Source organism: Anabrus simplex, chromosome 3 (genome assembly GCF_040414725.1).
Source record: "Anabrus simplex isolate iqAnaSimp1 chromosome 3, ASM4041472v1, whole genome shotgun sequence".
NCBI lineage: Eukaryota > Metazoa > Arthropoda > Insecta > Orthoptera > Tettigoniidae > Anabrus > Anabrus simplex.
The window spans coordinates 218,973,917-218,988,090 of record NC_090267.1 but is presented as its reverse complement, the minus strand read 5'-3'; the positions used below and the strand labels follow the sequence as shown (position 1 = coordinate 218,988,090).

At 41.2% G+C, this 14,174-nt stretch overlaps 1 protein-coding gene across 1 annotated transcript in view; it reads left to right on the top strand.

Annotated features, from left to right (window-relative positions):
- LOC136867170 (dopamine receptor 1) overlaps nucleotides 1-12,870 on the top strand; it is a 61,534-nt gene extending 48,664 nt beyond the window's left edge. Inside the window, exon 3 of the mRNA XM_067144288.2 lies at nucleotides 11,577-12,870. Coding sequence (XP_067000389.1) covers nucleotides 11,577-12,507 — 931 coding nt within the window. The 3' untranslated portion in view covers nucleotides 12,508-12,870. The remainder of the gene's footprint in view (nucleotides 1-11,576) is intronic.
- Nucleotides 12,871-14,174: the final 1,304 nt, after the last annotated feature.

The window sequence follows — 14,174 nt, the reverse complement described above, 5'->3', positions numbered from 1 at the left end:
AAATCACTCACAAAATTAGCACAACGAGTAGGGTTTCGGTTTCTTCTGCACACAGAGATACAAAGGTGTTACACATCAAACCGTACAGGTTTATACGGGCCCATTGTTTAAAAGCTGCTTATCCAGTCACAAGAGCGAGATATTGTGATAATTGAATGATCGTTTATTCGACCCACAGCTTGTGTTCTTTTCGGATGAGGCCTAGTTTCACCTTTGCGGCCGTGTGAGGAGTCATAACTCTCGCTATTGGTGTGCAGAAAATCCTAATAGTATTTATGAAGTCCATCATTATGGAGGATGACACTTCCAGCATATTTTACACTGACTGACAGAGCAAATGCAACACCAAGAAGGAGTGGTTCGAAAGGGATGAAAGTTGGGGAAAACACAGAAACGACACGGACGAATAATTGATGTTTATTTCAAACCGATATGCAGGTTACACAATGCGCACGGCATCGACTCATTAAGATGTAGGACCACCGCGAGCGGCGATGCACGCAGAAACACGTCGAGGTACAGAGTCAATAAGAGTGCGGATGGTGTCCTGAGGGATGGTTCTTCATTCTCTGTCAACCATTTGCCACAGTTGGTCGTCCGTACGAGGCTGGGGCAGAGTTTGCAAACGGCGTCAATGAGATCCCACACGTGTTCGATTGGTGAGTGATCCGGAGAGTACGCTGGCCACGGAAGCATCTGTACACCTCGTAGAGCCTGTTGGGAGATGCGAGCAGTGTGTGGGCGGGCATTATCCTGCTGAAACAGAGCATTGGGCAGCCCCTGAAGGTACGGGAGTGCCACCGGCCGCAGCACATGCTGTACGTAGCGGTGGGCATTTAACGTGCCTTGAATACGCACTAGAGGTGACGTGGAATCATACGCAATAGCGCCCTAAACCATGATGCCGCGTTGTCTAGCGGTAGGGCGCTCCTCAGTTACTGCCGGATTTGACCTTTCTCCACGCCGACGCCACACTCGTCTGCGGTGACTATCACTGACAGAACAGAAGCGTGACTCATCGGAGAACACGACGTTCCGCCATTCCCTCATCCAAGTCGCTCTAGCCCGGCACCATGCCAGGCGTGCACGTCTATGCTGTGGAGTCAATGGTAGTCTTCTGAGCGGACGCCGGGAGTGCAGGCCTCCTTCAACCAATCGACGGGAAATTGTTCTGGTCGATACTGGAACAGCCAGGGTGTCTTGCACATGCTGAAGAATGGCGGTTGACGTGGCGTGCGGGGCTGCCACCGCTTGGCGGCGGATGCGCCGATCCTCGCGTGCTGACGTCACTCGGGCTGCGCCTGGACCCCTCGCACGTCGCACGTGCCACATGTCCCTGCGCCAACCATCTTCGCCACAGGCGCTGCACCGTGGACACATCCCTATGGGTATCGGCTGCGATTTGACGAAGCGACCAACCTGCCCTTCTCAGCCCGATCACCATACCCCTCGTAAAGTCGTCTGTCTGCTGGAAATGCCTCCGTTGACGGCGGCCTGGCATTCTTAGCTATACACGTGTCCTGTGGCACACGACAACACGTTCTACAATGACTGTCGGCTGAGAAATCACGGTACGAAGTGGGCCATTCGCCAACGCCGTGTCCCATTTATCGTTCGCTACGTGCGCAGCACAGCGGCGCATTTCACATCATGAGCATACCTCAGTGACGTCAGTCTACCCTGCAATTGGCATAAAGTTCTGACCGCTCCTTCTTGGTGTTGCATTTGCTCTGTCAGTCAGTTTATAAGGTAAAATTTCATATAAGATTGTATACACGCTTAAAGCATGACGACCGTGCGCTCGGTCTGAGTTTATGAGACAGACCCTGTAGTTGACCATCAATTTGTACCAAATGATGAAGTACGGTATGTTAATGTTACAAAAAGGCTGATGGTTTTAATCCATATGTAACGGTTTGATAGGTTTCGTAGGATGTTCGCGCCAGAGAATTCTCTGTAAATCCCATCGAAGGGGATCGATCAAGATTTGCCTATACATGTACCGGATATCAGCCATGACAGAAATAGGGAATAACCTAAAAATTAACAAGATGGAAAAGAGATCAGTCTTATTAGTAGGGCCTGCCAAAAGAGTATCATTTAAAGATCATTTGAAAATCAAGTTCAGAACCATCAAATACAACACGAATTTTATCTTTGGTAACTTCATCTTTCCACACTGGATCGTGATATAAGTAAACTGAATTTTAAGAAGAAATTTATTGAGAATGAATTACCTCTATGTGATTTAAGGCTTCATACTCTTCCATGAAGTTAGTGTATTGTTCTCTAAGGCGAATTTATTTTCTATGGAAAAGTGCCTTTAAAGTTCAAGGAGGATTGGAAATGCGAGGGAGTTGAACAACAAACCGAACTTCTTGTGTTCTAGTGGCGGTTTGTATGAAGAGTTGTTCACAAATTCCATCTTCATATTGTACCCGCCCCCTACCCATATTAGTCGTCGGGATATACCTGCATGGTCGTAAAATGGGTTTTAAATCTGTTGGGCGTAATAAATACATATAACCTAGCGGCTTAAAGGGTAGGAGAAATATGGGCGTCATCTAACTAAAAACAAATGAGAACATTATTTAAAATTTGTAAATAAAAGGGGTTTATTGGACTCATGATGATGATGGGAATGGCGCAAATAAACAATAGTGAATACAAATGAATAATTACGATGTTAATGATTTATTTCGTTGAGAATTGTTCGGATTTATTGAGGACAAGACCGAGTATAACCATAATTGTCTTTAGCATGACCTCGCGTGTACGGGAAAGTAAAGTATAAACACACTCAAACTATTCCCAAATGTCTGGGAAGACGTTACACACAAATACAAACAAGTCTGAGTGAATTCTAACCTAGATCTAAGCTATTACCTACCCAACAGAATAAACTGCAATGTTCTAAATGCACCAACACAGTCATACATGCAATAGGTCCGGAATGAACCCACGACCATAAATATGCGACAACGATTGTACCATCGGCTCAAAACCAACGTCTACCCTGAATGTATACAAATAACATGTAAAAGCAAAAAACACACATATACACACCAAAAATATACACACAAAAACAGCTGGTTCCAGTGGAGAAACCCCGCCACATGCGGGTGTTAGCGAGATACGAACTCAGACACTTAGACGCTTCCGTCAGCTACGGCATGTCCATCCTGAGTCTAGTGGGCCATAGTGCCTGTATTGATGGCGATGAATACTAAGCGCTGGCTGGGATTGTTGCGACGAAGATTCATAGTTCTGGTCACTGGGAAATATTGGTATCTATGACACACATGCACACAGTTAATGGTGTCACACTTGAATCCTTCAGTTTATGCGCTGTACCGCGCGTGTTTAATCCAACGTTTCAGGATCGAATATCTTGGGACAAGGTAATCAATTCGACCGCGCACAATATACAGTACTTATTGAGCACAGGTTTTGGTGTCTAACCCTGTATTCCTATTCATTCCACTTCGCTAATTAAGTCAGTTCTATCCGACACTTCTTTCTTCAGGGGTAGAAGATATTAATTCGAGTACGGGCTCTGCATGAAACCAAATAACACGTCCGCGCACTCAATTCTTTCTCTGGTATGAGTTCCACTCCTATATATTTCTAATTTGAACAATAATCACTGATATCTGTATTCACAGTTCACATACAAAGGAAAATTATGGTCCACGATCAACACACGTCTGCCCCTCACGAGATAAAAACGAAGAATGCTGCCGGGTAACGCTTCCCGCTTCTTATATCAACTAGGAAGGTTCCCCCTCTCAAAATTTGCATAGGCTCTATTCATGGGGTATTAGAGGCGCAATAGTGCGATAATCAGGTGACCAGTGATCATATAAGATGGTTAAGACTCGCCCGGGCGAAATCCGTCGCACAATCCAGGATAATAATTAAAATGTCTGTCCTCATTTTTCAACTCACTCAAGGGACTTCCCCGCTGTCTCTTGCAAATGGGCTGAAAACCCTACTAGATATATTCAAGTAAATTAAACACAAAGGTGAAAGAAAGGGTCGCTATCTCCTGTCTTTAATTATGTCAGCTGAGGAGAAAATGAATCAGTTAACATTCCACAATGGAACAATTTTAAAAACCCGTTACTTGTCTCTGGAGTAAATCAATTCATTCGTCGTTTGGATTACGAGAGCAAAAAAATATTTTAAAAAGTAAAATAATAACAGAGCTGTCAAGTGGCTGTCGAAAATATAAACACATGGCCTCTGTAACTTCCCACTCTTATATAACAACATATTCCTTCTTTTGTAGGAAATTATCACATAGAGGACGTCACAAACACTAATAAAATTCACTGTGGTAAACAGCTCTTTTGGATCCCTGTACAATGCAGTATTATTAAAATCATTTATTTCCTTGATATCAAAACAGAATTTGGCCATGCTGTTTTAAAGATGGGTTCGAAATTACGATTGTAAAAAGTTTTACCCCTCCCCCTCAAAAACGACTTGTGGTCGGGATAACCCCTCCCCTCTTTTCATCCTGGGGTTCCCTCGCTCAGCTTGGTGGAGATACGCCCTAGCTTCACGCTTAGCATTCCACTCTTCGAGTTCCAGCGAACTTGCCTCCAGACAAATAAATTCGTGTTCTCTTGATCCCTAGTCCGTGCTTCATGTCCCTATCGGCTGCAATACGTAAATTTAGAACTTCAAGTGGTACAAGTCTCTATAGTCCAGGATCTTTCTAAATCCAGATGAGCACCAGTGGTAACCAGTTGACCGGGCGAGTTGGCCGTGCGGTCAGGGGCACGCGGCTGTGACCTTTCATCCGGGAGATGGTGGGTTCAAATCCCACTGTCGGCAGCCCTGAAGAAGGTTTTCCGTGGTTTCCCATTTTCACACCAGGCAAATGCTGGGGCTGTACCTTAATTAAGGCCATGGCCGCTTCCTTGCAATTCCTAGGCCTTCCCTATCCCATCGTCGCCATAAGAACTATCTGTGTCGGTACGACGTAAAGCAACTAGCAAAAAAGAAAGTAACCAGATGACATTGGGACTTTAATTGTTTAGATAATCTGGGGATTTGTCCAGTAAAAATCCAGCCTAATTCGATTTGGTGGACATATAAACCAAGAATAAATTTTGATTTTTTTTTTTTTTTTTTTTTTTTTTTTTTTTTAGAAATTAACACTTTACAAAATACATCTGCACTAAGAAGTTCCACAGCACAGCTCTTGTAAAAATAAGGATCTGCTAAATAGATCTGACTTGGAATTATTCAGTCCTTAATATCGAAGGAGGTGTACGGAGTATTGGCAATTTAAATTAAAACTAATAGTATTGGAAGTATATCTGAGACAGACTTCTTTGCAGAGGGCATCAGAAAGCTGGCGTCACGATACAACTGCCTAAATCGTTTTGGCGATTATGTGGAAATAATGTGTGTTTTTTATAGCTCATCGGAGGTTCAAAAAAGGAAAAAAAAACAGCCCTCGTAGAATGATGTTTGGAAGCAGAATGTGAACAAGTACGAGAGGTGGGACACTCATTTTAGTGATGTTTACCAGAAGGAGAGTTGATGATGATGATGATGATGATGATGATGATGCTTGTTTAAAGAAGCCTAACATCTAAGGTCATCGGCCCCTAAAGAGAGTTGAAACAACGCTTATGTTGTTGAATAGTTTTCCTCCCATCATCCACTGACAGGGATTTAAATTTAGTACAAAAATAGAGAAGATGGTGATCAGAACATAAGACAAATTAAGGGGCTTGAACTTGAATATTGAAAGCTTGGGTTTTACGAAGAAAACGAGAACTATAGTAGATTGAGAGTTCACAGAGGTACTGCTTGAAGCAGTTTGGAAAGTATTTACAGATAGAACTTGGCATCGCCGGGCTGAGTGGTTCAAACGGTTGAGGCGCTGGCCTTCTGACCCCAACTTGGTAGTTTCGATACTGGCTCAGTCCGGTGGTATTTGAAGGTCCCCAAATACGTCAGCTTCGTGTCGGTAGATTTACTGGCTCGTAGAAAACTCTTGTGCGACTAAAATCCGGCACCTCTGCGTCTCCGGAAACCGTAAAAGTAGTTAGTGGGTCGTAAAGCAAATAACATCATTATTATTATTATTATTATTATTATTATTATTATTATTATTATTATTATTATTATTATTATTATATACCAAGCTCGATAGCTGCAGTCGCTTAAGTGCGGCCAGTATCCAGTAATCGGGAGATAGTGGGTTTGAACCCTACTGTCGGCAGCCCTGAAGATGGTTTTCCGTGATTTCCCATTTTCGCACCAGGCAAATGCTGGGGCTGTACCTTAATTAAGGCCACAGCCGCTTCCTTCCCATCCCTAGGCCTTTCCCATCCCATCGCCGTCATAAGACATATCTCTGTCGGTGCGACGTAAAGCAAATAGCAACAAAAACTATTATTATTATTATTATTATTATTATTATTATTATTATTATTATTATTATTATTATTATTATTATTATTAAACTTGTCATTTACTTGTCATAATATCAGTGATGAATTTATAAGTTAGGGTAGTTTGATTGGATACCTCAGCTTCCCAGACTTTTAATGTGTCCGGGTCAAATTTAGAAGAGATGAGATAAATGAAAACGGTATCCCAGTGTTGTACATGTTGTTTAAGGTTAGCGAAGGCCTTTACATGTAATTCCACAGAATCTAAAAGGGCTCTCAAAGTTTGCAGTTTATCTGCTCTCGCGATTGAAAAAATGAATAAAGCCTGCATATGGCGATGAATTATCAATCTAAAATTGTCATATCCTTCTACCAATAATTCGATGACAGTTCGGTAGTTATCACCTGTAAGGTTGAACAAGTTTTAATGCTGTGCCTTGCAAATAGGCACACAAATAGTGAAACTTTTGAACATTGTTAGTGTCTTTACGACGCACCGACACAAATAGCTCTTATGGAGACGATGGGATAGGAAAGGCCTAGGAGTTGGAAGGAACCGGCCGTGGCCTTAATTAAGGTACAGCCCCAGCATTTTCCTGGTGTGGAAATGGAAAACCACCGAAAACGATCTTCAGGGCTGCCGACAGTGGGATTCGAACCCACTATCTCCCGGCTGCATATTCACAGCCGCGCGCCCCTAACCGCGCGGCCAATTCGCCCGGTCTTTTGAACATTAGACAGAAATGGGTTGCTATATACAAGGGATTGAAACAATTCAATGAAAGCATGTCATCTCTCTTCCTCGCCACTAAAAGTGGGCAATTCAATTTTTGGAAATTTTGTCCTAAACGGGGGCTCTTAACTATTATTTGAAGAATTTGGAGAGGCAGAGTTGTTCTTGTTTTTTTTTTTTTTTTTTTTTTTTTTTTACCTTGGAATTTACGCAAAATTCTCATAGCTTGAGCATTTCCCTTAAAACAAAGATATTCAACTTCTTATCTGTCCCTTGCTTGGTCTGCATTTTGGATTTCAAATTCGGTTTGCACTTCATCATACTGCTCAAATGCGCCCTCAGTAGCCCTAAATCTGATAGTGAGATTATCAGTATCACTAGAATCTTCCGAAGATTCTGAAATAAATTTACGAAATCGGTTAAGCTTACCCTTGTAGGCAGCTCTCGATTTTATGAGCTTATCGTCGGTAGGCATTGTGCACACAAAGTGAACATCTGTAAGCTCTCGACTGATTAGCATGACCTCAGGTTCCATTGCGTTATCCTGAAGTAACATGAATTTGTCTGTCGCGCAGCAATTTGGAAAGATTCATCACTCTCGTGAAGTGGTAAGAAATGTGAAACACTTTTGGATATGGAATTGAGAATGAAATTATCTATCTGCTACCGCTCTAGATTTGAGAACTGAACTCATGTAGCATTCATTGCTTTCATCAAAAATTTCGTCAGAATTCCATATAGTGCCTTCAGTTTGTATTACATTCTTACCTTGATTTTACTTCTTAAACACTATTGCAACTTGATTTGCGATTGGTTAATATGAAATTCTGTGTTTCTGAATATCGTAAGTCTGTAATATGGATGTTTAAGATATATTTTTCTGTACTACATCATATTTATCCGTCGTACTTCTAACAAGTATATGTATAGTTACACAAGGTTACATTACATGTTCGTTGTAATCATCAACTCAACATATTCAGCCAGTTCTGTCGAAATGATGTGGTCTTTTAAATTCTGAAGTTCAAGAAGTTCTTCCCAAATTCCTTCCAGGTAGAACGACGGTTTTTGAGCGGTTCTCGGCACTGAACTCCAGTGATCTTCCGAATATCTTCATCCTAGCGATCCGGTGGTCTTCCTCTAGGTCTCAGTTGGTCTGTAGGATACCACTCTAATACCAAATTCGTCCATCTCTCTTCTTTCATGCCGGGCTGAGTGGCTCAGACGGTTAAGGCGCTGGCCTTCTAACCCCAACTTGGCAGGTTCGATCCTGGCTCAGTCCGGTGGTATTTGAAGGTGCTCAAATACGACAGCCTCGTGTCGGTAGATTTACTGGCACGTAAAAGAACCCCTGCGGGACTAAATTCCGGCACCTCGGCGTCTTCGAAGACCGTAAAAGTAGTTAGTGGGACGTAAAGCAAATAACATTATTATTATTATTATTATTATTATTATTATTATTATTATTATTATTATTATTATTATTCTTTCATGACCGAGCTCGATAGCTGCAGTCGCTTAAGTGTGGCCAGTATCCAGTATCGGGAGATAGTAGGTTCGAACCCCACTGTCGGCAGCCCTGAAAATGGTTTTCCGTGGTTTCCCATTTTCACACCAGGCGAATGCTGGGGCTGTACCTTAATTAAGGCCACGGCCGCTTCCTTCCCAGTCCTAGCCCTTTCCTATCCCATCGTCGCCATAAGACCTATCTGTTTCGGTGCGACGTAAAGCAACTAGCAAAAAAAAAAGTCTTCTTTCATGCGATTAATACAACTGGCCCACTGTCATTTCAAAGTAGCTGTTCTCTCCAGGACGTCATTCACCAACTGATGCCTTATTCTTTCATCCTACCTTCCCTTTTAAAACCCAGAATTGACCTATCCGTGCTTCTTTAGGCTGTACTTATTTTCACTTTAGTAAACTCAGTCAGTCACCAGGTTTCACGGCCAAACTTTATCACGGGGAGAACGCACTGATCAAAACTGTTTTCTTAGATTAACAAGCATGTTTGATCTGAAGATTCTCAAGTGCCTCCCAAATGCTTGCCAGCCAAGCATGATGCGTTGAAAGATTTCCGGTTTTGTATTTCCCTTCATATTTACGATCTAGCCAAGAAGCACGTGTTCACTGACATTTTCTATTGGCGGGATTTTTAAATCTGTACACTACCTGTCATAACATACTTGTTACACATAACTTTTGTTTTGGAAAGTTTGATACTCATGCCCATACCAATACAATATATTTATTGAGTCGATGCAACAATTTATTTAGTCATAAAGCCTGTGCAAACTAATATTCTTTCATTGTTATGCTTTTTTATTACATATGCCGTCCGGCTGCATGGATATATGGTTAGCGTGCTGGCCTTTGATCTCAGGGATCCCGGGTTCGATTCCCGGCAAAGTCGGGAATTTTAACCATCAGTGGTTAATTTTCCTGACACGGGGGCTGGGTGTATGTATTGTCTTCATCATCATTTCATCCTTATCACGACGCGCAGGTCGCCTATGGGGTCAAATAAAAAGACCTGCACCTGGCGAGCCGAACCCGTCCTGGGATATCCCGGCACTAAAAACCATACGACATGTCATTTCATTATATATGCCTTTGCTGACTCTGGATTACTTCGGAAAACAAGGCTGTTAATCAAAAGTCGCTCCACATGTAACATTTATTTACGCTCCTTTAATCTGTTAGTAACCTGAAGCCCCCTTGGTCACTGAAATGAGAGCTAAATATAAAATAAAATTGTATCTTTAGTCTGATACACAGTATGATGTGTTTTCAATTCACAGATTTGAGCTTCATACATTCGATATAAAGGTAATAACAAAATTATTCCGACGCTTGGCTGTTATGAATTTTAGCCAATATTATGAAACGAATTTCTGTAAGAATAAGAAATAAAACCTTCAAACACATCACTATTGAAAGAATCTAAGTTATATATAAAACTAACTTTTTAAATATAGTATGTAAATATATACCAAATTATGAGAAATGGCAGTTTCCTAATGCAACAGGATGACTCGGAAACTGTTTCTCATCCTGCTTTGTTCAACCATGTAGGCTAGTTCCCTTGAAGGTGCAGAGTTCCAGTAACATTTCAGTGAGCTTAATATTCACTGCGCTCTCATTGAAACAGCAGTATGGGAGGAAGGGAAGACGACATTTAATCAAAGACAGTTTGTAATATGGCATGCTGCAAGTAAAAAGAAGTACAGTGGCCGATATCATCTATCCATAGATGTAAGAATATATTCAGGATATAATTGAAATAACACGCTGACTGTCCCAAAGTCCTCGCAGACAGAGAAGAATCAATGATTGAGAAACAAATAAAAATTGTCAAAGGATAAGTGCTCCCAAGTTGGCTATTGAATTTCAGTCAGCCACTGGTATGAGAATTCATACCAAAACAATTTAGAAGAACACTGAAAAACAGCCGGCTACAACGGCAAGGTCGCACGAAAGAAGCCCCGCATTTGGGAGAGAAACAAGCCTAAACAATTGAAGTTCGCAAAGGAGTATGAAGATAAAAGGAATGTTGGTGGGAAAAGGTTCTGTTTGCAGATGAGAACAAACTCAGCGTGCACGGTTCAGGTGGTAGGCAATATCAGTCTGGAAAAACCCTAATCAAGAGCTAGCAACCTACAATTTGATCGGGATTGTAAACCACGGCGGTGGATCTGTGATGGAATGGGGCTGTATGTGAGCTTCAGGTGTGGATGAGCTAGTGTTTATTGAAAACATCTTGGAAAAGGATTTTACGAAACAGTGCAGAAAAACTTGAAATTCTATCAACAAAACGACCTCAAGCATAACACATGTACTACGGAGTCTGACGAGAAGTCGCGTGGATGAGGAATAACAGATGCAAGGAAAAGCATGGCCGCCGCGCATGCGCCTATCTCAAGTCTGAAGGCCTGACAATAAATATTTGTTCCGTCCGCGGTGACTCGTTCTAATTGAGATGCTGGCGCGAAGTTTCAAAGTGGAAGTGTAATTGTACCTTAGTTACACACTTACTGTATGTACAGTATAATGTACAGTTTGATAACGAATATGCACTGATTCAGAGAGCTCGCATTGTCTGTCACGACTAATGTTTGTAGCTTCGTGTAGTATCTGTTACTTGCACCGTACCTACCAGCTGACGCGACTTCTCGTGAGACGCAGATAGTATCTGCTCTACAAAAAGTGCTCCATTTTCAGATTTCGATTATTGCAGGAAATGTTAAATATAGTTTTATCATGACCCTATAAAAGCACAAACTGTTCATGAAATATAATAAATGTTTATTTTGTGTATAATATATAAATATGACAGTATTAAGTAACAGTTGTCCGAATATTTTTTTATTATTTGCATGTAGCACTTGTTGCAGCTGATTTATTGATACTGTGTTCTTTGTTCGCCACAGGTACGGACGCTGGGTGACAAGACGGGTGGCAGTCGGCTCCATTGCTGCCATCTGGCTGTTAGCAGCCCTCATTTCCTTCCTGCCCATCTCACTTGGGTTGCACCGACCACCGGAGCCACTTGTGTTCCACGACGGCAATACGGAATATCCTACTTGTGCACTTGACCTCGCACCTACATACGCCGTGGTCAGCTCGTGTATAAGCTTCTACTTCCCTACGTTTGTGATGGTCGGTATCTACTGTCGCCTATATCTGTATGCACAGAAACACGTAAAGAATATCCGAGCGGTGACTCGGCCACTTACAACCAACACAGCTCCGAATTTTGGATCAACACAAGATGCTTCATCCAGCCAATCAGGAAAACAGCATAAAGTCCCAATGCATCATCAGTCGACTCCCTATCATGTGTCAGACCATAAAGCAGCTATAACAGTGGGGGTAATTATGGGAGTATTTCTCATCTGCTGGGTGCCATTTTTCTGTGTAAATATAGTGGCTGCTTTCTGCAAGACCTGTATCCCTGGAATAGTGTTTAAAATACTTACGTGGTTAGGTTATTCCAACTCTGCGTTTAACCCCATCATTTATTCTATATTTAACACAGAATTTCGAGATGCATTTCGGAGAATCCTAACAACACATTATCCTCCATGCTGTTGCTGTGATGGGAAATGTGGCTATGAGTCAGTTGCTAGTCGTTCCGGTCTTGGAAGTGGGAACAAAAGAAGGAAGTTGAACGCCGATTGCGTCAATAAGAAAGGAAGTGATGTGGACGTTGGTACTCCGCGACACAATGGATCATGCACTCATCTGCGGGAGTGTAGCAGTCCCAGATCATCGGCAGGATCAGCTTATACGCCTCGTCAGACAAGAGTCAACTCTACAGATAAAGATATTATCGAAGGGGAGGAAATAAGTGCCATATGAGTAGGACCTTGTGCAGAAGATGATGTTTATCTGCACATGAGTGAATTCCTAAAGGATGACAGTATACCAGAGGATGTGAATGTGTAATAGCATGCAATGATGGGCTTAAGTGCTGTGCTATGAACGCTCTCTTACAGTGATTGGTAAGCGTGATTATTTGCTCATACATCCAAGCAAATAGATTTCCATTCCGATAAAGGCTAGTTGTGTATGGCTATTATGTCTGATATTCTTATCAGAAACCAACGAGCAGAGAGTAAAATGCCGTTGTATCTGATTCCAATTCAAAACCGTTAAATTTCAGACAATCCATAGAAAAACCTTAACAAAGAAATAATCAGAACGTTTGTGGAGGATGTAAAACTCGTGTGTAAATTTCTCTTATATTTTAAATATTATTAATAGTGTAATTATTTCCTCATTAGGTGTTTAGAATGTTTACTCCTCCAAGGAAAATGATGGAATACTCATATTTAAGCTCATAAATGTATGCATATGGTCATACAATGGAAAATTTTGAGTATCATTACCGAAAATAATATTATTATATTTCGTCATCCAACAGCAGAGATTGAAATAAGTACAACAACCTATTTCCAAATAAAACATACGGTACGGTACCTGTTAATTTCAAATAAAGGCTGAATACAAGCAAAATTGTCAAGCTGGAAGAGAAGCAAAGAAAGAGAATTGCAACTTGACCAGAAATGTATAATATTCTTATTAGTTGAGTAGGGCTTAACAGAAACACTGTGAGAAACACAGGCCCGAGTGCAACTCTGCCATTCTATGTCTCCTTCCTAGCTTGACAATGATACCTGAAGATATTTTAGTCAAGATGAAATATACGCCACACATACAGATAAATATGAATTATGCCGACACTGTTCGTTTAAGGGTACATTACATTATCTGTCTAATATGAAAGCTCGTTTACGTATGAGAGTGAAAAAGCGTGATACTCATCTCACTGAAATCATAAGAGAATAATTAACATACAGACTTCAAGTTAAGGGGGCTTGAATAAAACCACAGGCTCTCTGCAAGTAATTACCGAGGCCAATTTTACAATTACCACACTATCACGGGTGAGAAATAAGGAACATAAACATTATACAACTTCTCCGAAAAATTACACGCATTTTATAACAGATTTCAGACATTAAATCATCGATCACTGACAGACGAACTGAACTGTTACTTTCCTTTTGATATGAGTAAGTAATTCTTAGGTGATGAAGAGAATATATGAAAATATATTAAACTGTACATGGAGTTCAAGTGAGAATTAACTAAAGCCAATAATAAATTATTATTATTATTATTATTATTATTATTATTATTATTATTATTATTATTATTATTGCGTCCGGCTCCTTGGATGAATGTTCAACGTACTCCCCTTCGGTTCAGAGGGTCCGGGTTTGATTCCTGGCTGGGTCGGAGATTTTAACCTTAAAAAGGTTATTTCCCTTGGTTCCGGGACTGGATATTTGTACTGTCTCCAACATTTCTGCAACTTTCACACCACACACAATATTATCCTCCACTACAAAAACACGCAGTTCCCATACACAGCAGATGTGATGTGGCCCACCCTTGTTGGTGGGTCTGTCTTATAAGGGCTGCACCAGGGTATAAATAGCCATACGAAATTATAATTATAT